The sequence below is a fragment of the Mycteria americana genome, chromosome 1 (assembly GCF_035582795.1).
Source record: "Mycteria americana isolate JAX WOST 10 ecotype Jacksonville Zoo and Gardens chromosome 1, USCA_MyAme_1.0, whole genome shotgun sequence".
Classification (NCBI taxonomy): Eukaryota; Metazoa; Chordata; class Aves; order Ciconiiformes; family Ciconiidae; genus Mycteria; species Mycteria americana.
The window spans coordinates 41,650,715-41,677,021 of NC_134365.1; the positions used below are offsets into that span (position 1 = coordinate 41,650,715).

General features: G+C 39.2%; 1 protein-coding gene across 2 annotated transcripts in view; it reads left to right on the forward strand.

Moving 5' to 3' along the window:
* Window positions 1–26,307, forward strand: part of TRHDE (thyrotropin releasing hormone degrading enzyme) — a 223,227-nt gene that overhangs the window by 144,879 nt on the left and 52,041 nt on the right. The window contains exons 8-10 of one of the 2 annotated variants that reach the window (XM_075495695.1): window positions 3,026–3,091; window positions 5,577–5,764; window positions 24,021–24,109. In XM_075495695.1, coding sequence (XP_075351810.1) covers window positions 3,026–3,091; window positions 5,577–5,764; window positions 24,021–24,109 — 343 coding nt within the window. The remainder of the gene's footprint in view (window positions 1–3,025; window positions 3,092–5,576; window positions 5,765–24,020; window positions 24,110–26,307) is intronic. The other variant, XM_075495703.1, reaches the window with a different exon arrangement.

Genomic DNA, 26,307 nt, shown 5'->3' on the forward strand with positions numbered 1-26,307 from the left:
CCCTGCCCTGGAGAATTACAGTGAATGAGAACATGTCTTCTGTCCCTCTGCAAGCTACCTAGGACTTAGATATGGGTCCCCAGGAGGAAAAATGGATTCTATTCCTGCTTGTTCCATCCTTAGAACAGACCAGCAGGGTATGTATCAATCTTTGGCTCCTCTTTTAATACTTCCTGGGATGTATTTGATGCTGATCTGTATAAGCCTTTTTTCTTCCTTTTTAAGTTGAGTGCCTGTCCAGGAAAGGTACTTCAAGAGAGGCTGCTAATTTGGTAATGAAAGTTCAGGCTGCGTCATGATAACCCTAGCTAGCTTTGAAGTCATCAGTTTGGATGGTGGTAACAAAATGTAACTTTACAGCATAGTGGGGAGTGTTTGGGTCTGGTGGTGTCCTCAGTTTAAAAGCAAGCTCTGGTATGAGGACACATGATAGGGATCTGTAAAAGCATGAATGGCTTGGGGAGAGTGAAGTAGGGAACAGTAGTTCACTGTCTCTTCTAGTGATAGAACTAGGGAGCAACAGGTGACACCAGCAGACTGGCAGATGTTTGAAACAGAATCTTCACACAACAGATCACTGAAGTGGGACGTGCTTTTTTATAAGGTGTTGCAAATGCTAAACATTTATATGAGTTCCGAAAGTAACTGGCCAAATTCACAGAAGATAACTATGAAATACAAAGATACTAATCTGCTCAGGATTCCTTGTGCCATGAAGTGCTGGATGCTGGGAAAGCGTACTGGGGAAGTGTCACTGTATGCTTGCCCTGTTTTATACCCTTTCTAGGTGTCTGGTACTGGTTATTGTTGCAAACAGGACACAGATATATAAGGATGTTTGATGGGACCTGGTTCAGTAGCTTTATGCTCTTGTGCCTGTAGAAAATGCACTCAGATTTTGGATTGCAGTGTAGATTTACTATCAGAAGCATATTTTGATGCACACTGCCACTTAGGATTGCTTTTTGTGTAGTATGCATTCGATAATACTCCTAGTTTGATGCTATGTATGTGGTCTCAATGCAGCTTTCATGAAATAATAGAAAAATGGATGATCAAGTTGTATGGTACCAGGACTGTACTCATATGTTGTGTTTATCATTGTATTTTCTTATTTCATTGTAAATGTTAGGATTCCTTTTCGTTTCCATTGTATGATAAACATGTTAGATTGGAGGGTAATAATTTTTTAATTGAGCGATGAGCCGTATCTAAACCTCCCAACCTGTATATTGGGAGAAAAAACAAAAGAAAAGGGCAGAAGCATTTCATGTCTTTGCAGTCTTTCTGAATGCAAAATGTAAAAGCTGAATTTAATGTCGAATGGTAGATTGGTAAACAGGATTATTGCCTGGATGAAGTAAATCCACAAGTGTTCCACCCATTTCATTTTGCTGTGTAACAATTCTGAAAACAACTCTCAGAAGGACCAATACGTGTAGCATTTTCTAGTACCACTTAGAATGTACATGTATATTTGTTGTTATTTATTTACCTTGTCCCACTTTTGTTTATTCCTATTTTAGCTTTTTAATTTGCAATTCAACTTCTTTAGCTTTGAAAGCTATTGAATATTTCACTGTGCCTCAGATGATTCTGTATTTTTAAACAAAATGGAAGCACAGTGTGCTATAGGTGCAGCCTATATAATATTGTCTTTTTTCCAAGTTATTCTCATGACATTGTTAAGACTAGGCACTGCATTTACAGAGTCAGTGTTCTCATTTAGCCTTCCTAGGCTGTGATTAAATGGGAGTTGCTGCTTGTTGTACTATGAGTTGGCTGACAAAAGCTAAATCTGTCACAGGTGCTACAATTTGTGTATCAGAAAATTTGCTTTCCAAATACTAATTATTCCCAAAGTATCTTACTTCACACAAAGCACAGATAACAGAGTCAGCAAATTTGTCCCAGTTTTTATCATTGTGCTGTAAATTAGGGTTTGTCTCCTACCATTGTGTAAAGTGAAGATGGTAGAAATTCAAATGCAGGAGAACCCATTGATTTACAACCTCTGATGTGTTTTTTCACTTAATTCTTCCAATCAAAATGCTTGAAACGTATGTTATTCAAATAATCATTGCTGAATTTCTCTTCTGTAATTGAATAAGCTGTTGTCTAGGGATGTAAGATGGTGGAAACTAACAGTGTTGTCTCTCCAGATGTCGTTAAAAATTGGAAGCATTTTGTGCCTGAAAGGCCCAGACCTAACCTGGTCGTATGCTTAAACTATTAATTTGTGAAGTTAATTTAATATGATGGTAGCTTATCAGGAATTAGCTTTCTGGTTTCTGTGGGAGAAGAATGGACCCTCAGTCATTGAAACTGCAGCTGAATAAGTAAAAGTGTTCAGTTTTATAACCCCCCAGACCTTGAGTCACGTATGTCGTGAAAACACACATGTATGTACCTGTGCACAAGCACGGTGTTGGGTTCCCCTCACCCCTATTCCACCGCTCCCTGTTGTGGAGAGCCTTTGTGATAACCTGTTACAGCCCCAGTTGCCAGTATGATGTATTTTGACATTGAAGCGCCAGGATCTCCCTAGATAAGAGTTTGTAGTTCAGGTAGGCTATTGCTCAGTTAAATCTTTTATAACAAATCTAGCTGTTATCCGAATGAGCAAATTTTTGACACTAGACGCAGAATGACCTGCTAAAATAGCAGCTGGAACTGTGTTTCAGCAGCTTCTCCTTTCATTGCTGAGAATTACCTAGGAACCCCTTCTGAGATTAGAAAAGTGTTTTAAATGTATATTCAAAATATTTAGCTTATAGAGTGACTTACATAGAAAAGGGAGAGCAATGTATGCTGTAAATGAAATTTTTAGCAACAATTTTTACATTGTAAACGAGCTTAAGAAGCCATTTATTTACTCCCTTAGGATGAACATATTGTATATTTCTAGATTTCTGACAAATGCAAACATTGATGTGATTTAACTTCTAATAGCAGTGATTCACAGCTCTGGTTGTTTGGCTTGTGTATAGTAATACTGATTTGTATTTTTATTTTATTTCTGTAGGACTATTTAACCATTCACAAGTATGGCAATGCAGCCAGAAATGATCTCTGGAACACATTGTCAAAGGTAAAATGCTTTCATCTATTGCACTGAGGGAGAAGCAGGGATTTACCATGGTATTTTTCTTGGTGAGGTTAGGAGTGAATAGTGCATATTGAGATCTTCAGACCCCACAGCAAATATAAAAATTGATGCAAAGACATTCCATTTGAGTTAACCTACTGGCAACGTTAAAATATGTTTTTTGCAGCATTTCTATTCTTTGTTATGTTAGAATATATTTTCTTGCTTGGGCTATGTCACTGATGTGCAGTAAAAGATACTTCATGGAATCTGCTATCATTGACTTTAGTGACAGCACACTGAGGCCCATAAGCTGGAAAACACATGAAAGTGCTGAGCTTCGGCATTTACATAAGGCGTGTTTGTGATTTTGTATGGAGTTACGATTTGTGTGAAGGACAAAACTATTAAAGCTTTAAAGTTTGGTGTAAACAGATAACTATTTACTGTAACATTTGGTATGCTGTAGAGACTTGTAGTTGCTATGTCCATGCTCCCTTTGATTGCTATGCCTAAGCTCGGCTTGAGTTTCTAGAGCCCGGTCCAGGGACCTATAAGGGCAGAGTTTAATTTTCATAAAGTGAGCCAAGCATGCCTGAATTTCTCTCCTACAGATCTAGTCTGGACACTCCAGAATGAAGACAGAGTGCAAGCCAATGTAGAGTACAGTCAGGGAGTTTGGGTTCCAAGTACCAACTCAAGCCATGTGTAAACATGGCAATCTAGTTGTAACTATTGACACCAAAACTGGGATTCAGCTGGAGGTCAAGACATCTGCATTTATCTAGACAAGCAGGTATATACATGTAAGTTAGGTGTCCAAGCTCCGGTTGTTGTCAGTGAGGGCTGGATTGAGTTGCCTGTTCACAGACATCTAACAAAGTTTACCTTAATTTATCCTGTCTGGCTTCCAGCTGCTACATGAGATAAATATGTCTGCTGTAGGTCCACCAGCTCTGCAAGGATGTGTTGGATATTTTAGGACATCTCATTTGACACTTGGTGAATAGGAACAACTGGAGTCCCAGAAATCTAGTCAATACAGTCAGCAGAGCATAGAGAGCAATTCAGTTGACTAGCCACTACATGATTATTTTAAAATGAGCTCAAACCACTGACTGTTGACTAGGGACTTAAGATAGTTGTTCAAATATAGGCAACTAGTGCCAGATTAGGTGCAGTAGGGTGTTCAAGACGTTCAGGTGGGTCTAATTGATTTCACACAAGATCTGTGGGGAAATCTGTACCCTTCTGGAGTGGCAAGTCAAGGTCAAATGACATTAGCCACCTATGTGTGGGAAACTGAACTGAGTCCTATGGCTGTACTGACTGTTAATGAGAGTTGAGTGTTACAGTCAGGCTCTTAAATCTATGTCTTAATCTGAAGTTGAATGCTGCTGTGAAAGTCTTTCTTGCTTCTCACCTGGTGTCTTCCTCTGTTAAAGCCTTTAGGACAGTTCTGGGTGATGGGAGGTCAGAGGGCTGAACGTAATCTTAAAAGAACAGCAGAACCCACAGCTAATGAAATAGAACAAAAATGAGACCATATTCTGGTCCACAACCACTACGGTTATACTGTATGCTCAAATCTGTTGTTAAGGCTAATAATTCCGTTTGCCTCACCTGGAAGCACATTTGTTGCCAGCTGCTTTGTTCCTAATGCACTGCAATTGCAGCTTCAGTTCTGAAGACTTCTTGCTGGGTTCTGCTTGTATTCATCAGAGGTTGCTCAGTCTGAGATCTAGGACTGTTTGGCAGCTGGGGACATTTCCATTGCTGAAGAACAAATGATGCCTGTCATTCTCCTCATACCCAGTCTCATCTCCCATGATGCCATAGTATGTCTTCTTGTTTTAGATGAAAATCCACTTGTAAAACAGCATTTTTATTGACACGGTATCAAATATGAACACATTAATCCTCCGTGTGTTATGACAGGTGCAGTTTATGAAGGAGCTGGGGATATCTTTGTATACGTGGCCTCACTTTGGACATGAGGGACAGTATTTTCAAATAACTAGTCATTTGATTTTCAGAACAGAGACACTCTGTACTTTTAGAAACCAGGCCCTTTGAATATGCCTTATTGTAGGTACCCTAGATCAACTAACACTGGGTCTTTTTTAACCTTAGCTGGTCAAGAATATCTTTTGGAGACAGCCACCCAGTATTTCTGTGGCTCTTGTTAAAACTCTGTAAAGCAGGTTGTTTCTTCTGTTACAGCAAAAGTGCATGAATGATGTGGGAAACAAGAGTTTCTGACTGTCACTCTCCTCTCTGGCAAGATTGCTCTATGGTTTTTTTTTTAAGAGACTGTTGGTTAAATTATGTAGTGTGTGTGTATTGGGTGTAAATGTGTGTGTGTGCATGTGTGATGGTTATTTAAACCTCTAAAACTAAGTATGGTCTCTGGGACAAAAAAAAAGAGTTTTTTATGTTGGATGATGGTGTTGCTTCAACATATTGAAACTTTTCTTTTTTCTTGAAGGCTTTAAAAAGAGTTGGAAAATCTGTAAATATCCAAGAAGTAATGGATCAGTGGACACTACAGATGGGTTATCCTGTTATCACTATCTTGGGAAATGAAACTACGGACAATGTCATAGTGATCTCCCAAGCGCGTTTTGTTTATGATAGTGATGCTAAACCCAAGGATCCTGCCCTTGGAGACAACAGGTAATTACATTTCTCAATGAATATCATTCAAGAGGCTGTAGTTGTTTAAGTGAGTGCTTCATGTGTGTACTTTTATGAAGATGGCTCTTCAGAAATCTCTGAGCTTTGCTTGGTATCAATAGCATGTGGTGGCCCTTCCATTTGAACTGTAGTAAAGATGAGGCTAGTTAAAAGAATTGGAAAAAATCATTAGAGTAATAGAATGACATGATAAAACTTTTAATATGTCCATTTGCATCCTGACAGTTCTCTCTGTGACTACATCTTACATCACACAACTGTCTCCTCTCCTTTTCTTTTGATTTTGTCACACTCCATGAAGTAATTTGGAATGTGGTTGGAAGGTCTGATACTTCTTTTTAAGTAATTCTTTAGAGTGGACCTCTCCATGGTCATACATCAAGTAGGCAGATGTAACTGTGTGTCAGATATATACCTCACTTGACTTGGGAAGCAGTCAAGAGCTGAACTGGACCTCTCTACAAGGCAGGGGGTTCCAGCTGTTCCAATTTTGAAGCCAGCTGAACTGGTCCTGGGAGGACTGTTAAATTGGCTGAAATCAGCAGGCACTTACGCATCTCTGCCCCTACCCTTTTTCCACTTATTTTTCCTTCCTGCTCCCAGATGACTCCACACACTTCCTTCATCCCAGAGACAAGCTGACATTCCTGGCTGATGCTGGGGAATCCTCATCTTACTGTTTAAAGCAGTTTTGGCATCATATTTTAAGGCCAAGGACATAGAGCTGGTGCTAGAGAATTACAATTTAGCCTTAGAAGCTTCTGTGTTCACCTCTTCATGCTCAGTGGGAAAGAGGGCATACTCTCAACCTTGAGTACTCTGTGCTTGTCCAGTACATTTAAATCATTAAAAGGTAAAATTTAATACCAAATTTTGCTTGACATGTCTGGAGCTTATAGAATATTCCTGTTGAGGAAGGCCTAAAAATATAGTTATGTTTACTGGGAAACGTTTAGAAGTTCATTATCCTTTTTTAGAACATGGATATTATGGAACTCAAACATGACACAGAGTAAATTGTTGTTTTTCTGGCTGTATTGGAACAACCTAGCAGGGTATTAAGCATCTGGTTAAGTTCTGGGCTGAAATTAGTTCCTTTGTGAAAAAGAGATAAAACAAGCGAATGTGGACTGTTGGACGTGTTCATCATTCAGTGCAGCATGAGAGTGATTCTCCCTTATTCACTTGAAAATTTCTTTTGTGCAAGTGTATATATGCGTAATGTAATGTGAGTGGATTTTACTACTCAGAAAAACAGAGATTATTAGTTTTTTCATTTATTAAAATGGAGATGTTAAGCCTTTTAAGTATTGTAGATACTTTCTTAAATAGGTTTGCTAGGTACTCAGTATTGATTGTAATAACTGCTACTGAGTAAAGACTACTGGGTGCATAAATGTTTTGTAAGGTGGAACATCAGGGGTGAGAATAAGACAGTTTTATTTTCATGTGACATTAATTCAGAATTCAAACTGTATCTTGAGACACATGGAAGGGTAGTGTTATGCACCAACAGGGCAAGTTACGCTGAATTTCTTAGGAGGTTTTGTCTACATATTTTATCACAATTATAATTTCTAAACATGGGAAGTAAGATTTAGTGCTATAGACAGCACCAAAAAAGGTATCAGCATGGGCCGTGCCAGGAATTTACTGTCCTAACAGGCAATACAATACATATTATATGTATCCTTTGGCAAGTCTCTTTCCCATTCTCTTCCCCCTTTGGATTTGTTTTAATCTGTGCCTTCATATCCTTTTAACCACAAATGGGAAGGAAGCCCCTTGCCCAAGGAAGGCTTTACAGATGGGATGTTTACTCCAGCCAGTTAGATGATGGAGCTGGTTTGCCACTTCCCAGTTAAAGTTATGTGAAAGTCATGTTACATAAGTATAACTACCAAAGAACAGGAACCATACACGTTTAGCAAAAGATGAAACTTGCCTATGCTGTTCACCTTTCAAAAATCATCCACCAATTTGTATTAAAGTCCTATGGCTTAGTTATAAATTGGTGTCTAGAGTGTTATAACAATGACCATGCAATTCAGGGGTGCACTGCCCACAGGCACATGTGGCTTGGTATGCACAATGGCTTTGTGTCATTACATGTCCTTTCATACCATCAAATTAAGTAGAAAAACAAGATTGGCATTCTGAAAATAAATTTACTCTTTCTGTCAGCAATGACCTAGATATTTTTCAGGTTTATTTTGTGGGGTTTTTTTCATTGGAAAAGTCACTATTGCTTCAATTATTGTGAAAGCAGTAGACAGGGAAAATCACATTAATGTGATGTCATTTGATAATTCATGATACATTACCTTGGTTTTTAACATTACAAGAACTGAAGTTTGTGTGACATGATACAAAGGGGCCAGTTTTTCTGTAAGTACACAAAGGGGGGTAATAACTGGAATGGAAATAGCACGTTGACGGACATGCAGCACTATTGAGAAATGTAGTGTTCTGGCTGATTCTGCAGGTGGCTTTGGTCAGGAAGTTGGCAAGGGTTTACTGATGTTCAGCAGGGCCTGATAGCACAGGTAGATGTTCTGGGAGGCACAGAGGTATGTATGTATACATATATAACGTCAGCCTGCAGGCTTTGGGGGTGTCACCTATCAGTGGTCTAATTCACGGTCCAATAAAGCCGGTGCTCATCTGCCCTGCGTGACCCATGAATTAGGCATTGGGCGCGTGGCTCCCTGGGGAACCATAATAGGCACTGTAAATAACGGGGAACAAATGGTATTTATGCCACATTTGAGGCCGTGCTCTTGCAGGGCAGGCAACATTGGCTTCCTTAGAGTAGTTTATCTATGGATTAATCGTGATCATCATTTTAAACACCATAAAGAGTAAAGCTGCACAAAACACAGAAAAACGTACAGGTCCATGCCTTTCCAGGAGTTTATCATCTAAACAGACAACACGATATGCACTGGAAGGCTCCGGGGAAGGCTCTTAAAGCATCCATCTGCCATATAGTCTTTAGTTACCCAGAGGTGGGGCTGTAGTTCGGCATGGCACAGCAATAAATGTCAGTTCTATTGCCTTCAAAGTGATGAGGAGTTTAAACTTCTGGTTCAGACCCTCTGTAGGCAAATTTAACTTTGCCTTGCTTTAGAAAAAGTCACTTCAGAGTAGGTTTTTCAGATGTATCTGCTGCATAAGAATTGTAAATAAAGAGGCAACTGAATATTTCAGAACCATTCTAGTTTTATAAAATGTCTGTGCTTTTCTTTATGCTATGTATTTATGCAGCAATTAACTGTTAAAAATGAAATGTGAAGCAGCATATTTAATTTTTCTCTCTGAAATCATATAGAGGAATATAGAAGCGGCAAGCAGATTTTTCTAAGTGATAAACAGTAAAAGTGAAAATTGTTGATACCTTTGGCAGTGGTTTACTCCTAGTTCTGCCTAGTCCATTACTATAAGCGTCTTTAATTCTACTGCAGAAGAGAATGATTACATATAGTTGGTTTTCCCATCTCATGTACATTTGGACTTCTTGTCTCTATAACTGCAGAAAAATGTGTTTCAAGGGCCATACATATATAAACTGTGATTTATTTGTGTGCATAGAATTGACTGTAAGGCATGCTAAGCTCTAACATTTGGCCTGAAATTATAGAAGGTATACAATTTCACTTCTTTGCAAACTGAACATAGATTTTACTTGACACTTACGCCTTTACATGATCCATAGTTCTCATTTTATGAGAGAATAAAACTAACAATGACAGACACCGTTTCTAGGAACGCCATTCCTCAGAAGGGCCAAAATCACCAGCTTTGATTTGAATGTCGAAGCCTGTGGTTGGTGCAATGCTTCAGTAGCAATTTCAGCTTATCCAAGCAAAATTTTAAAACTCCTGTAATAACTGTATAAGTCATATTTTTCCCCCGAATAACAATCCTTTAGTTATGTGTAGGTTCAATCCTGAACTCCTGTATACCCCTGTGAGAAAGGATTATGCCCTTACATTATAAGGCTACAGGGGAGGAGGTGATACTCCATCTGACAGGGTTCAGTGGGTTTCCCTGCTGACAGACAAAATGATGATTTTAAGGCATCAGTCTCATCCATCATTACAAGAATGGCTCACAGATTTGACAAGAAATCTTATGAAAAATAATCTGTGGTCTAGACAATAAACTAATCAGTTTTGATGAAATCCATAAACCTTTTATATACCGTGTTAAAGAGCAGACCAAAGCTTTCTGGTTATGGGTATAAGTTTTGCCTTTTAAAAATATACAGAGCTTGTCTCTTCAAAAGTGGAAAAGTAACCTTTCCAATGTTATCAAAATAATTAAGTTCATGTTGCTGAGGTAATATTCACTTGTAGAGTGTTCTTATCATGCACACAGTTTCCATAGCTAATCTTTGCTTGTTCATGATAATATCCTAAAGGGAAATGTCTTGCTAGGTGTTGAACACAGCTAGCTGTGAGGAAAGAGAAAAAAGGAAGAGGTACAAATTGGGATATGGACAAGGTATTCATACACGCTGTAGTGTGGTAATCCTCGGTGCCTTTCTCTGTGTGGCTGGACTAGGGAAAATTCAGTTGAACGGTTGAAGCCAGGGACATGACCAGCAAAACTAGAGCTGTACAGACTCATGGGTCTAACACCATGTAGTAATTATGACAACTGAAAGGGTTTACAACGGGCAGCAGAGCTGCTCAGCAGTCACTCCACTCCAAGATGAATGATTAACTGCAGAATTTATTTCCCTTCGAGTCTCTTCTGAATTTCCTACACAAAGCTCATTTATTCAGGCTTTGCAGAAAAAGGGCTGTGCTTGTCCCTTTACTGATAATTATTTGAATAGCAAAAGCATAGCTGTGTTCGGATAGTGCCATGTGTATTCTTACTTATTTGTATGGCATTATCACTTGAGCAGTGATGGGGAACTTACTCTGTCCACTTATCAGCTGAGGGGCTGGTTAAACACAAAACAAAATGTTAGGAGCACAAGGGGAATGCTGATAAGTATCTATGAGATCTTCTTAGAGCAATTGCAGAATAATATAGCATATGTAGTATTAATTATGTAATAAAAAGGACCATAATATGGACAAATATTTTTCCATAAGCTGAGGAAAAAGGGCTAACAAAATATAAATAGAAAAAGAAGTACTCATTTGGATCCTTGTCTCTGGGAAACATCCTCTAATCTTCCATTTTCTCATGTCCTTTGAGTGTTTTCTTGTTATGCCTTTCGTCTTTACTGTAACTGAAATATTACGCTTATATCAGCGTTTCTACTAGAAACAACTTTTGTGTTGCTACCTAGGGAGTAGATGTGGTACCCTGGTTCATCTTGACTGACCTGAGTGCCTCTATCTCAGCTATAATAACGATGAAGGGAATGGGCTCCAGGAGAGGAAGTTACTGGTATTAGGCACTGAGGAAATGGAATTATCAAGAACGAGATTAAAAAAATCAAGAATCCTTAGTGGAGCACAGAACTGTGTGTGAACACAGCCAGCTATTGATTTAACCATTTTTTTTGCTGGTCAAGCAGGGACTTTAAAATACTTGTTCTTGCAGAAGGGTGAGAAAGTGTGGGGAGCTCCTTCTCTTTACACGTACACTGGTGGTTAGTAGAGGACAGCTCTATGACACCAATAGATTTTGTCCTTCAGTGTGCATAGGGACAGTCCTTAACCTCAGCAGCCTGAAAGAGGACAGTGCCGTGCAGAGGGCGGCTCCTTGGAACGAGCAGGCAGAAGAGCTGCTTCTATGAGTGACCTGGAGGAGGCCTGCCTGCCTGGGGTGCGTGTGGGAGGAGTGCCTTTCCTGTTGGATGCTGGTGTTTGCCAGCCCAATACTTGTGCCGCATGTGCCTGCTGCAATAGGATTTTTTTTGCTGTAGAAGCCACAATCTTTTGTCTTGCCTTTTTATTTTTTAGAGGCTCTTCTGGTTGTTGCATTATTATTAAATCAGAATAGGAAGTGCTCTTAAAATTCGTTCCTGCACATTTCTGTGCTTATGTCTCTTCAGCAAGATTTTGCTGCTAGCAAAGGTCTCAAAAATGCCAATTGTAATTTAACACTTTATTTCCAAAACCATTTCACAGCTTCTATTTGTGAGAAACACTTTTCACTAGGCAAACTTCCAGGATTCTCTGTTGTACAGGATATGGGCAACTTTCAGTGTTAGAATTTGCAGAATGCTAAAGAAGACAAAATTGGTGTATTGTGTCATTGCTTCCTGTGCGGTAGCAGCACTCGTATCCTGACAGAAGTTAGGCTGACAGGTAAAAACTGCTGCTGTATTTTATTATCACTGCAGACTGTGTCACTTTCCTCATCTTATTTGCTAATACTAACTCTCAGGAATTGCTAGATACCCAAACTAGTTAATTAACTCACATTAATTAAATCAATTCCATTGTGAGGGAAGGAGCATGTACTTGAGGGCAGCACTATGTTTTAATTCAGAGTGAGGTGGGGAGGCAAAGAGGAGAATCAGGGCAGCAGCGCTGGTGAGGAGCTGCCTAACACGCAGGGGGAGGGAAAGGGAATGCCGTGTGGCAGGGTGCAGACATGAGTGGGAGTTGGGAGCATTAAAGTTGTGTAGCTGGAATAGGCAAGTTCGGAGAACCGGGGAAATGGAGAAGGTGGTTAAGGTGGGGGCTTTAAGTGAAGTAGAGAGCAGATTGGGGAAAGCACAAACAGCATTTGGCAGAGACAAGGGTAACGGGAGGGATGAAGGTGGATAAATGTCATATTTTGTTGGCTTTGTAAAAATCAGAGATGTGGATTCCCCATTGTAGATCAGAGGATGAAATTACTAACGTGCTTCCTTTTATACCTCTTCTTCCTTTTGCCTTCTTAAGTTGCTGATAATGGATTTTTTTTTCCTTATCTCTGTATGTGAGCCTTCACGCTCACTGGTAGAATCTCAGATTTTATGGTGGGGGACTCTTAGGGATGTTTACTGAGGAAAGAGAAACTATCATAGGAATTATATTTTAATCTTGCTTAAATTCACAATATTCTGAGGAAAAATCAGAACTGAACATTGGAATACACTGAAAAGTGCTTGGCACTATGTCTCTGAGAACATATTGGAGGATTGTAGGCATAGCTAAAATGCTACTCTTCTTCCTGCTAGGGGTGGCCTCTGCTCAGCCCATAACACATCCTTCCACTCCATTCAGAGAAATCTCAGGTCTGCACTCTGTAGTCAAGGGACTATGCTCAGGGGTAAAGGACAACGCAGAGATGGAGTTTGCATGATCAGCACCACGTGTGCAGTTCTGCAAGGACATTTTGCACTGGTGCAAGATGGCACAAAGGATGCTGGGAGATTAAGAGCCTTTATTGGAGGGTAGAGAGGCAGCTGTTAGAACAGACACTTAACAATGTTTAAACCCAGCTTCTTTCTATCCATCTCTGACTCAGCACCCAAAATTGCTTGTCACTTTTGAAAATGAAGCCTTTTGTGTTTTAGTGGAGAAAGAGAATGTTGGGCAGGGAGGGGAAAGCATGTACTGACAAAGAATTTGTAGTATTTGTTCTTTGCCTACAATATTTTTCTAAATTTAGTAAGGTAGTCTGCTAGCACTGATGCTGAAATGAGTCAATTTTAGAACGCCCCATAATATTTATAACCACCTGATTTATAATTTATTTTGGTATGAAATGTTGTGCTAAAATTACACAGAACTTTGTAGAAGATTTAGTAATCAAATAATTATAATCAGATAATATTATATTATTATCAGACAATGCATTTTTTTTTCTTTTCAAATTGGATAATTTAATTCAAATTAACTCATTTAAATTACCTTGCATTCACCCTTAAAAAAGCAATCAGACTAAACGAGAGTGGGGGTTTATATGGGATGGCCGAAATCATACAGCTGTTTTCTAACAGAATATGCATGCTGTCGTCTTAAAGCAGTCCCACTGTGCAGAGCCACACATGGGCTCTTTCATGCTGGTGCTGCTGTTACAGCACTGAAGCCTTTTCTTATGTCTGGGACTTTGTGGTTTCATTGCATTGGTAAGGGCATTATATTTGGCATAAGATTCCTGAAGAATGTAAATTGTTTTCCCTATTTCAGCTGTAGGACTTACTCATTGCTGAAAAGTATTCCAAAGATTCTTGTAAAATCCAGGAAGAGCTAGGACTATGGCAGAGTAAAGGAAAACCACAAAATCTGCATCTGTAATACATTGCTGTTAAACATGTTAATCACTGCTCTGACTACAGATGAATTATAGTGTTACAGTGAATTATAGTACAATGATTGTATTAAAAGACATGCCTCTAAAATACATTCCTGCAATATCGTATTGCCATTGAAAGTATTTTTCCCTCCATACCTTTGTATTTATATCCTTATACACAAAAAACCCAAACGATCCATGATCTGTCCTAGAAATAGTTGCTTTTATAAGCAACTATCAACCCTTATTTTAGAATATACCAATATGATTGCCTTTTTAAACATGAGTTTCTAAATGAAAGCGTACATAATAGACAAATATATAAAATTAACAGCTGTATTGAGGCAGAACTGCAAATAAAGAGGCTTACCATCAGAAGCAAGTCATCTCAAAAGTGCTAGCATCTTTCAAGACTAGAATATTAGCTTCCTAGTCACCCTCTCACACAATTCTAAATATTTCTCCACACAATTCTAAATATTTCTCCAAACTATAAAGTTTATCCATAGTTTCCTCCATGTATGCAGCTAAGTATAATTTGTATTCAAAATTATAATAGGCCCACAATTCCAAATACCTTCCAAATCCCCAAGTTTTGCTTCCCTCTGAAATATGTATTAGGTGGATCCAACTACACATGTGATCAGAGCCTTTGAAAACCTCAGACAGAGTAGATAAATCTTAGTAGTTAAAAGGCAAGACCGCTGTACAAATTGATTTCTGTTCATTTATGAGGCATCTATTAAGTTCACTTCTATTAAAAACTTGCAATACTCTTGAAAAACTGACACCTCAGGTGTGGAGCCCATTCAGATCCATCAGGTGGTCAAGCCATTCTCTGCCTGGCAGCACCTATCAAGAGCTGACCCCATTGGGTTGTTTTGGTTGGTAGGTTGCTCTGACTAAAAAGTTGAATTCCTCCATAGGTGAGGCATTAGTGAGAAAGAAGAAACTGATACAAAAAGCTCAGTTAGGTTTTGACACTGTTGGATATAGATGGTAACACGAAGACCATTATTTTCTGAGTAACGTGTGCCTCAGTTGCAGTTTTGTTATCTGCTTAGACAATACTGCATGTGTATTACATGGCACCCTAACTCCATTTTGTATGGACTCATGGATGAAAAAAAATACAGTCTGTATTACAGTCAGATAGAGCTCCCTAAAGACTATGCTGGAACACTGTCTGTAATTCAGAGTCCACCAAAGTCCAAATTCTTACGTTGCTTTTGTAAAGTGGCTGAAAATGCCTCTGCCCAGCATAGTCCAGAATGATCTTGGGAGTAAACACTTCCACAATCTTTTTCTTTCAGTCTTTTCTAGTTGGTCATGTAGTCACTGACCCATTTTTTGCCTTAGCTTACCTTTTTCTTGGAAAAGTCTGCTGTTGTCTGCTTTTTCATCCCATTTGTAGGGGAATCCAACTTAATCAATTACCTTTACCAGTGTTTTTCCCCTGTTTCTCATTGTTGCTTGCACTAAACTTCATGTTCTCACTCTGAACATGGGAATTAAGATCACACTGGGCATATGCAGATGACCAACGAATACCTCCAAGCTGTGCTCAGTTGATCTCAGTTACTTCAAATTGTTCTCCCGTATCCATTTTTCATCTTGTATTTGTCTTTGGTACAAAGTTAGTGAAATCTTCCCTTCCTATCTGCCATCTTCCATGCTGACAGGGTACAAGGAATCCCTAGACACCCTGGCTCAGCGTAGGAGGTGTAATACTTGTGAGAGCGGGAATAACGTCGTCTTCTGTTGCGTTGTGCCTCTAGGCACAGCCTACAATCACTTTACTGACATGTATTAAATCTAATGAATCTAATGAAATCTTTGTGTTCTTCAGTCTTGTGAGAATGATATTCACAACATGAATATATTGTCAGCTCCTTATCCATTAAACAGAACTAACACTGTAGAATCACACTTAATAAAAGTATGTGATTTCCTGTGATATTCACATGAGCTTCCCCTGGAACCTGAAATACTCTTTACTGAATGAGATACTGTACTATATAATAACCTGGGAAAATCTCATGATGCTTTTAAATTATCTTTCCCAATACAATCTCTCTAGGAAGTGTGGCTTACAAAATTTTACCCTTGTACTGCTGAGTTTTGCTTCAGGTATAATCTCTTTCTGTAGTAGGAAGCTCTAAAGCTGTTGTGCTGTTCAACAACTTCCACTTGTTTCCCACTGACCTCCTTACATCTACTTGTGCTCTCAGCCTAGGAATAAATGCTTCCAGGTATCACGGCAACAAGGCTTGTAATTTCGTAGATTAGTTGAATACACTTTCAGGTTTTCTGTTAGCAATTTATCTTTGAACCTTCCACTATCTTAATGTTCAAAATTCACTGGAAACAAAGGCTTTCTTTTGCCTTGCTAACAGAAATTGCAGTTGTCTTGGCAAGGAGAAGAAATGAGATCTCTCTACTCATTTCCTGGTATACTGATTTAATGTCCAAACATCACACTATCCTTTAGTTAGTTCATGTTATCAACTTTCTGTGCCCTTTATTTTATAATAGGCTTTAAGGTTATTAGCCAGAAACTTTTGCAGCCATGCAGCTAAATGCTTCATTTACTGGCCACTATTTGTATATCTCTCTGCAGATCAGCCAAGTATGCAACTGAAGTAGAAATACAAATCTTTAATTCTTAGTTTTCATTTCGTTCTGTAAGACTTGCTGTCCAAAAGGTCACATTTTCTCATTACTTTGCTTTCGTGTTCTTTTGTCTCTGAAATCCCAGCAACATGAGTTCATGTGGACGGCTCATAGCAAGGTATTCCCTTGGTAAGAAATGACCCTGTCAGCATCCTAACCTAATCAAGGAATCGTCACTGTTGGCAAGGGCCACACTGGGAAGGTGTCTCCTTCTCAGACTCAGCGCTGCTCACCCAAGCGTATGTCTCTGTACATGAAATTTCAGCATTCTCCATCTAGAGAGCTGAGAATAGGAAACTAATGCCAAGGAGTCCTTGCTCCCTGTTTCTCAGCTTCAGGCACTCTGGATGTACCAGATTTTTATCTTTAACTGAAGAGACAGAGTTGGCACTTTGGATGTTAAGTTCTGGTGGTTAAAACAAGGAGCCAGGTGTCTTAACCAGTCAGTTTTACTCTTGGATTTTCTTTTTATCCTTTTTACTCTGAAATTATTTTTATGCCTCACTTTATCTCTATGTTAAATAGCTTTAATCATATCCTTCAGTGATATGAAGTCTCAGATTGTTATGTTCTCAAAATACTTTACAAAGATTAGTAAGTGTACAGATGAGCAAGAAATGGATTCCCATCCCACAGAAATTTTCAACATATCAAAACATTTCCCTGTACTGAATCAGGACAAAAATCAAAGCAAAAAATTGGGGAAAAATGGTTTCAGAATATTAATTTCAATTCTGTAATTTCAGTACCTTACATTTCAGTTTCACTCATTTTAACTTCTCCCTTTAATTATTTCAAGCTGAAATTAATTTTGAGTTGGCAAACTGGAAGTTTTTATTTAAATAGTAGTTATAAAATGTTTCAGCAGTGCCTGTTTTAAATATTATAGTTGAAAATCTGTGCTGAAGTCTTCTCTTTCTTATGAGCAGCTTGGGTTTGAAAATTTGCCTTTTTAGGTTAGAAATGAAAAAGTTTCCTTGGGAATTGTGGAAGGTATCATTGTCAACATTGAGTAGATGGAGAGGTTTGTTTAATTGCTTGCACAGGTGACCGGTGCCATTGGAGGTGCCCTCAGGTGTCTTGCTTGACCTTCTGCTGCCACTACATGGGCAGGAGCATCTGTAGGTGCTGTGCCATATCTTTCAGCCCCTGACAGATGTCTCAAGTACCCCATGGCAGTTCATTTGACACCACCTTGCACAACTGAATTCAGCCCAGAGAAACCAAGTCATAGAAGAGCAATGGCTGAGATTTCACCAGTGTCAGCTCATGGAAGATACGTTATTTCTGTTTTTCCAACCAGGGATAATTTAGACAACTCACAATTTCATTTCTCAGCCTAGTAAGCTGTTTGAAGGTACATACAGCTTTTGGTGTTCAGCTTTTCTGAAAGTAATTCTGTAGATGCTTTGCACTGGGAGGGATTAGGAAAAAAAGGAGATGGCAAATCATTTGCCACATTTGACTTCATTACCTTTGTGTGATGCCTCTGAATGTACAGCCTGTGTATCCTCCTCTGATCTCATGTTCTACCTACAATGAAACTCTGTTTTCCTGTGCTGTTAGCACATTTGAGCAGAGGGTTGTATCTCCTAAGGTCCCTTCCCACCTAAACCATTCTATGATTTAAGTTCGTGATTGCCACTACACTTTAAAATAATTATGCTTTTTATGTCCTGCTAAGAGGCAGATCACTTAATTTGCTTTTGTGCATAGCATTTTAATTTTGTCCCTTATTCTTCTGTTGTTAGATGTACTAAACAATGATAATTTTTTTCTAAAGTCTGTACAATGTTCTGTTCTTCTACCTCGTCACGGTTCTCCTCCTTTGATTTTCTAGCTAAGTATATAATCAGAGACTATTAATAGATGTCTTCTATATCTAGATGTATCTAGCCTCTTGTCATTTTAACTGTTCTTTATGTATTTCTGGAGGTCCAGCTTGCTCATGAACGATTCCTAAAGAAGGTAATCTGTACTGGGATAAGAGGGAAGATCTCAGTTAAGAAATATAAGCAAAAAATGAGAAATTAAATGGTTGAATTTCTCAGTGGAGGATGATAACACATTAAATTATTGAGAAACCTGTGCTGAAGTTTTTCCTATTCAGTGAAGTGATAAAGGGCATGGAAGAGTGAAGTGACAGAGTTTTCTGGTAATAGGAGTTTTGTGAGGGTGGTAAAACCAAAAGTTAATTACCAAGATTACAGAAGTATCCCTTAATGCTGGTTGACTTGGTGATAAAATGACCAATGGGGCTTAATGTTGATAAATGCAAAGGTGATACATGTGGGGAAGACAGTCCTAACTTAGGTGCTCAGTGGTGGGTTCTGAAGAAACCGTGCTCTCTCAGGAAAGAGACCTTGATGTTATGGTAGGTACTTTTCTGTAAACATCAGCTCAGTGTGCAGACACAGTCAAGCAAGTAAATAGAACTGTAGGGATTAGTAGGAAAGGAGCGTATAAAAAGTACAAAGAGTGTAGAAGAGAAAAGAATTATGCCACTCTTAATCCGTGGTAGACCTGCCTTCAAAGCATGGAGGGCAGGTCTGGCTTTCTAACCTGGAAAAGAGTATAATAGATAGAAAAAATATAGAGGTGGACAATAAGAAGGATTAAGTATAGTTTCTGTATAAAGAACAGCAGGATAGATCAGGAGTCTTTAACCCAGAGGTCTGTAAAAGCAGAAGGATATAGAGAGGGATGTGGTTGTTCACATCCTCTCCCATTCAAAAAGCAGGTTAGCTAAGTTCTGCTGGGGTATTTTAGGTACAGATGTTCTGTCACTTTACATGAAGCATTCACATTACTTAAATAGTCTTTATAATGCAGGCAAGGATAATAAGCTTCTGAATATTGAGCAGGTTATCTTCACTGTTCTGTGAGTAATGACTAGGAACAGCTGAACTTCTTTGTTTGGATTTGAACCTGGGGAGAAAGGAGAAATGTCACTGGAAGAATGTGGTATTCACTAGAGGCAGCGGGTGGAAGCTTGGCACATTATGGTTACTAGGAGGATGAATCTTGAAAACCTATCGGTTTACATCTCAGTGAAAATGTTCATTAATGTGAAAAAGTAGTTGAAAAGGTGTGCAAAATCTGAAACTCCAGGAACCTTGCCCTTTTTTTTTAATGACATGAGATCTTTGTTTTGTCAGCGGAGGAAATAATCTACTGTCCTTTTTTGACTTTGCATAGCTCTTTACAAAGAAGCCAACTAATTGTTCCCCTGAAAATCCAATGTTACTACAACATTACTGTTCATCAGAGGCAGAAGTGTGAGGCATCATGTTTGCTTAATACTTTATGGTCTCAGAATTTGCCCATGAAGGGATCTCAGTTCTTGTTGGAAGTCAAGGCACAGCAAATACTCATCACAAATATGATCATTTTCTGAGTGAGGTAAAGTACACTAATACTGGCTATGTAGTCATTATGTAATGCTCAAGACAAAAAAAATCTATATAATCCAATCAGAGCATAATTAGCTAGCTTCTAGTATTGCATGTACCTTGGCAGATGCAAGATTGTATTACTTTATCAAACAAGTCCCTCTGATTATTCTTTAAGCTGAGTGGAGATGCTAACACACTTCAGTATTACGCATTGATGTGGTGCTACCAAAAAAAAAAAAAAAGGCACCAAAGCATTCCCTTTAATTGTTTAATTGTGCATGTCAACCTAAATTTAACTATTTCACATTAACAGCTTCTCACTTGTAAATCAACAGTAAAAGGCTTATTTATACTACCTTTCAACAAGATCCCCCTTTCCTACATCTCTTTAAGACATTTATGACTGAACAATGTTATGTACAGCACAGTTCAAATTTTAGATGTCTCTCCTCCTCATCCTCGGAGCTGGTTTCTTAAATTCCTGAAATAGCCCTTGGTTTCCCCACAATTAGGTGGTCTGCCTTTAGCTCCCTGTTAAGGTGATCAGGTTTGTATCCAGAGGGACATAATGTGCAGATCCTTCTGAAGCTCAGCAGCATCTCAGGCAGATTTGTTAGCAGCATTTCACCCAGGGGCTGAGTGTGCTATCTGAACAGGCATCCGATTCCTGCAGACATATTCTTGAGGGTAGGAGGACCAAATGGGTTGTTTCAAGTCCTGCTGCCCTAGTTGCTGGGCCCTCAAGGCTTAATTTTTATTTTCACTGGAACTGGTTTGTCACAGAAGACAGCAGATGGCCAGGTGGAACAAGATGCTCCTTTCCCTGGTCAAATACATACAGAGAGCATACGTGCTCCCAACGTATAAAGAATAAATGAAAGATGGGCACTACTCCCAGACAAAGGAGGAGGAAAACAGGCAAGTGGGCCCTCTTCCTCTTTTCTCTGTAAAGTAGAAGAGTGCAATAGAAAAGTACAAAAAAGTTTGCTTCTTCCTAGTCACACCCATAGAACACAGTCCATGCGGATCACTCGGAGATGGTGTGTAGGAGAAATCATCCTAACAAAAATTATTGAAAGGTGAGCCAGATACAACTCCCTCACATACAGATAAAAAAGTTAGCCACGGTTTCTTCTGCAACAGCAGCAGAAGTTTCACTGAGAATGAAGAGGACTGGAAGGGGAAAGCAGATAAACATCCAGAAAACAGCAGCAGTACAAGCAGGAAAAATGGATTTCTGGAGGGGTCTATTAAAAGGAAATCTGTGGTTCACCTGGTAAACCAATAACTGAGAGGATGAGATTTGGAGGTTCTGGAGCGTGCTGAGAACATCAGTAGGTCTCTCATCTTGGGGAGATAAAACTTAAATCTACCGGTACTAATCTTCCCAACTATAAATCCACGTGTTTTCTGAGGATGGGTAGCTTACCTGACTCCTGTTCCACAGCTAGATCACCTTTCAGAGAAGGATCTGTCCTTATTTCAGTAGGATTTACCTTAATTGGAGGTAACATAAAATAATAATATGAAATAATATGTCTTCTCTGTATAGATATTGCAATGTACAGAATATCTTTTTATGAAGTTCCTTCTCAAAATAACAGGTGTCCGTGTATATGTTCATATATTCGTGTATGTTTATATATGTCTTTAAATAAGCTACATAGGCAGCTCTCAGTATCTTTTATTTTGCAGTTTAACTTTTTCAGTAGGAGTTGATCTCAAGAGTCATAAAAATACCATGCAAATGCAGTTCTTTCATTTTTTTCATATACCAAGGTTCCTGTTCTTTCAAATAATGTATAAGCTTTATGCTTAATTTTGCCTCATTTTTCTTGATCACAGTTTGCCAGCATCTTTTTCATTCTGGAGAGCCGAGTATTTAGAACTGAGTGTGTTTTTAAAGATGATATATGTCCTAGAAGGTATTTTGGACAGACTCTAAAGCACTGGTGGGTGTCTAGTAAGGTATAAGGTATTTAAGAGAGTAGTGAATATTCTCCGGTGCATCACTTTGTAGCATCTCCTGACTGCCCTCACGTGTTGAACCCAGAAGTTACTGCTGCTGTAGCAGAAGCAGTGGGACACAATACACATTTTCACCTTATTACTCCCGTTCACAGTCCAGAATATTAGTTAAGCCAACAATGAAGGTAACTTTCTGTGAAGACCCCAGACTGAGAACTGGAGAAGCTAATGCACCAGTGGACATCCTTTTCTGCTGGCTGTGCTATGGAGGGTGGTAACGTCCAGCACAAGGAGTGGGCAGAGTGATAAAGGCAGTAGTATCTTCAAATGCCACAGCTTAATTATCCAAAACGTGTCTGCCAGAGAATGTGCTCATGTGGAGCATGTCTTCAGTGCGTGAGTAGATCTAATAATTTTCCCAGTGTGTCATGATACCAACATTCAGAGAACCCAAAATCACATGGGACCTTTTTTCTTCTCCCATATGGCAATAAATGCCATGTTTTCTTTCTAGCGTCACTCAAAGCTCTTTCAGCTGTATAGTTTTCCAAATATCTCCCCCTCCCTGCTGAATCACTGCTGTACAGACAAGTGTTTCCCAGCACATGCAATTCTGTTCTGAGTGCTGCAAACCCCCATGCGTGCGGGGGGCTCTTCGCGAATGGGTGGGGAGCCGGGAGCTGAGCGTGGCAGCGGGGCTGGCAGGGCAGGGGTCTCTCCCTCCCCCAACCCCCAAGTGAGGCCAGCAAGGCAGCCCTTGCAAGGCAGCCCTTGCAAGCCAGCACGTGTCGACTGCGGTTGTGGCACATTTGGGTGGTGTTTGTAGTTCAGTGGAGCAGGCTTCTGGGTAAGCGGAAAGGAGCAAACCTAATTTGTCTTAGTACCATAGGCTAGTTTTGCAATGCAGTGTGCTAGCAGCAGAGAAGCTGATGTAGACACCAAGAACTTGCCCACATTCATCCCTGCACCCTTTTAATGCAATCAATCTAAAACTATATACTTATTTGGTATCAAAGTGGTAGCGTACGGTGTATATCTGAGTTGGGGCCATCCTCTTGCCGTGCTGCCTTGCTTAAATGCACACATACTCCCTAGACAAAGACCACCTGTGCCATTACTGAGTGCTTCCCCTTGACTGGTGTACAAAATGACATGGCGGGCCTGTGAGGGAAATGTCTGTTCTTTCACTGGCTGGTGAAATGATACTTTTGAGAGTTCAGGAATAGAGATGATGATGAAGACAAGCAGGAATTCATCTGAAGACCCTCAGGAATTCATCCTTTCCGTCCCCAAAAGATTGACTTCATACAGTCAATTTCTGTTTATTGAGATAAAGATGTTCTATAAAAGTCTTAGGTAAATTATAACATTTATTCCAAATGAGAAACAATTTGTGATACTCTGTAAGGAAGTCGGGGTCTGATTACACCAGCATATCTCCAAATCCAAATGTAGCATGTTTTGTCCAGTTTGCATATACGTAAGTGATGATAAATGGTGCAAAGAAGTGGAGATCCATCCCATTTGTTTTGTTTTTATAAACCAACAGCTATGAAAGCCCATCATAACTTTTTAAGAAGTTGCTAGAAGAGTATGTTATTTTTCAACTTTGGAGTCCCTGTAAATCAAAGCATGTTTTACCTGGAGGTTCTCTTTTTCTAAGTAAATGTAAAAAAGTGTTCTTCTTTCTATGGGAAATCATTATTTCCTCTTTTATGAATCATTTTGTTAAATTAGCAAAGCCTTGCAAAAAAGTCCTCATATGATGATAGTGTGTGAAAAATGTAAAATATAATTTAGGGGTTTTTTTTAAGATGAATAACTTTTTCATTGTTTTATTGCTAATAGCAAATGCATTTCAAAATCAAAGTAACTTGTTAGAATCCACATCTTTACACTGCTACTGAAATTGTGTTTTGATTTCTTTGACATGATCCCTGATTGCTGTGAGAAGAATCAGTTCAGTATTTTTGTTCTTAGATTCCCCCTCCTTTGTCTTGCAGCTACTTGTGGCAGATTCCATTAACAATTGCAGTAGGAAATACGAGCCACATCTCATCAGAGGCAATTATATGGGTGTCTAACAAATCAGGTAAAAATAAACTTTCCTCCCAGTGGAATCTCATAAAGCATACTTGTGTTTTCCTCAACTGTTTCTTTGGAATTGATCCTAGATAATTGTTTAGTTGCTCTGCACCCAGTTTTAGCTACTTGAAATGAATTACAAAAAAAAGGAGAGTTGGGAAGGGAGGGAGGAGGAATGAAGTATGAGCAACAAGCAAGGTTTATAATTATTGCAGGAGTTAGACAATGTAATGAAAAGCTTTTACATAGAAATGTGTACCTAAGTGCTAAGTATTTTATATTTAGCAACACATATCAAATCATTGATGAATGCAATTCACTTTATTGATTGGTGAAAGTTAAATGTAATATTTTTATAGCAAAGCATCTGATGAGTATGACTTAGTAAATGCGAAGTATTTAGAATTCTGGCATTTTTAACTCCGATGCATAGTCTGAACCAGGGCTAAGAAATGTTTACTGTCATTAAAAAGTTTCCTTATTGATCTGTCAAAGTATTTCTTCTCTCTATTAGATAACCAGATGCTGGACCTCAAAAGTGCATTATTCTGCTTACTACTTATTTTCTCCCTCCTCAGTTCCTACATGATCATAATAGTTACTGTCCTGAGGACAGCTAGGGCTAGATACCAGTGGTTTTTTTATCACCTAAAAAAGGAATCCCGCCATAGAAATTTCATGAAATATTTCTCTATTTCCTTAGCAGTTCATGCTACATCAGATGACAGTCTTGGGCTGAAATTGAAGAGAATGAGGGAAGAAATGTGGGACTTAAATAGAATGATTATATGGAAGGGAAAAGAAGGATCCATGCATCCCCTCGACACATGGGCTGTAGAGGGAGAAGTGACCCCTTCTTGTAAAATTAGAAGGGTATAGAGATTTCCCTCTGATAGAAATTCAGCTGGAGAGAGGAAAGAGTCAAACCTGTGTGACCCTGTGTTTTTTCCTTTTTTTCTCTTTTGTAAGTCTCTAAAAGATAATAGTCACATAGAGCTTAGCAGCAGGACTAGAAATGAATGGTGCACAATCAGTGGGAATCTGCGTATCCCAACTTTCTAGTGGTACAAGGTATGTGTTTCTTTGCCCTGACGGTTTGCAGCCTATCAGAACGTAACATATTTTACGCTGCTCCCATGATATAATGATCTAGGAATGTGCCTGGGACCAGGGCATTTGTCATACCTGGGAAACATACTCTAGTCAGAGCATACAGATGCTGCCTCACTTTGCAGAAATATATCGCATTGGCCATACTTTTTAATATTAACACCTCCAGAATACTTCAAAACCTGTTTGCTCTTTCACGATCTGCCTTAATGACCTGCTCTACGTTTGTCCTTTAGGGCTTGATTGAACTCTCATTGAAGTTAATAGAAGGATTCCCACTGACTTCAGAGAGAGTTGATCATCTCATTTCATCTCATCTCATTAGGTTGTACATGCATGCCTCCTTCCCTTCACTCCTGCCTTGAAAGTTCAGTATATCACTATTACCTGCACAGTTGCTTCCTCATTGCCTTTACTTGCAGAGTGCTGTGGAGGAACAAGTCCATAAAACCACTACCCACTCTTTTAAGATCTACTGCTCCTATCGGAATGCCTTCAAGAAATCAACAAATTAATGATGGCCAGTGTGAGCAATGATTTTGGGGTGGCTGCTATATAGAAATTAAAGAGGAACCTTCCTGAGTCATCAGTTTCCTGTGTAGTGAATCAATGCCACTGTGATCTATTGTCATTATCCTTGTCCTTCCTCATTACTTTCTCACTCACTCACTTGCTGTGCCTCATTGAAAATGAGACTGTAAACTTATGACTACAGCAAGGGTGTCCTCTTGCTTCTACTTATTGTTGTCTAGCTCAGCTGGAGAATTCCTCAACATAAAAAAGTCAGTAAGAACATCCCTGGGTGTATTCAATGTATGATTCATTGTACATGCTGTTATGTATTGGGGCTGGTGTAGATGATTTTGTGATACTCCTGGAGATTTTCTGCAGCTGGTATGTTTGTTTCATGGGGGGTGTGGGAGGGATTCTGAGACTGGAAAGGACGGTTTCCAGGATTGATTCTTGTGGACTGGAAGAATCCTGAAGACTTTCTGTTGTGCAGAGGACACAGTTTCAGTGTTGTCCCAGCGAGTAGTCTGGGAACAGCTCTGCAGGCTGGAAGTGAAACAAACTGCTCCAGAGGATATTTGGAAG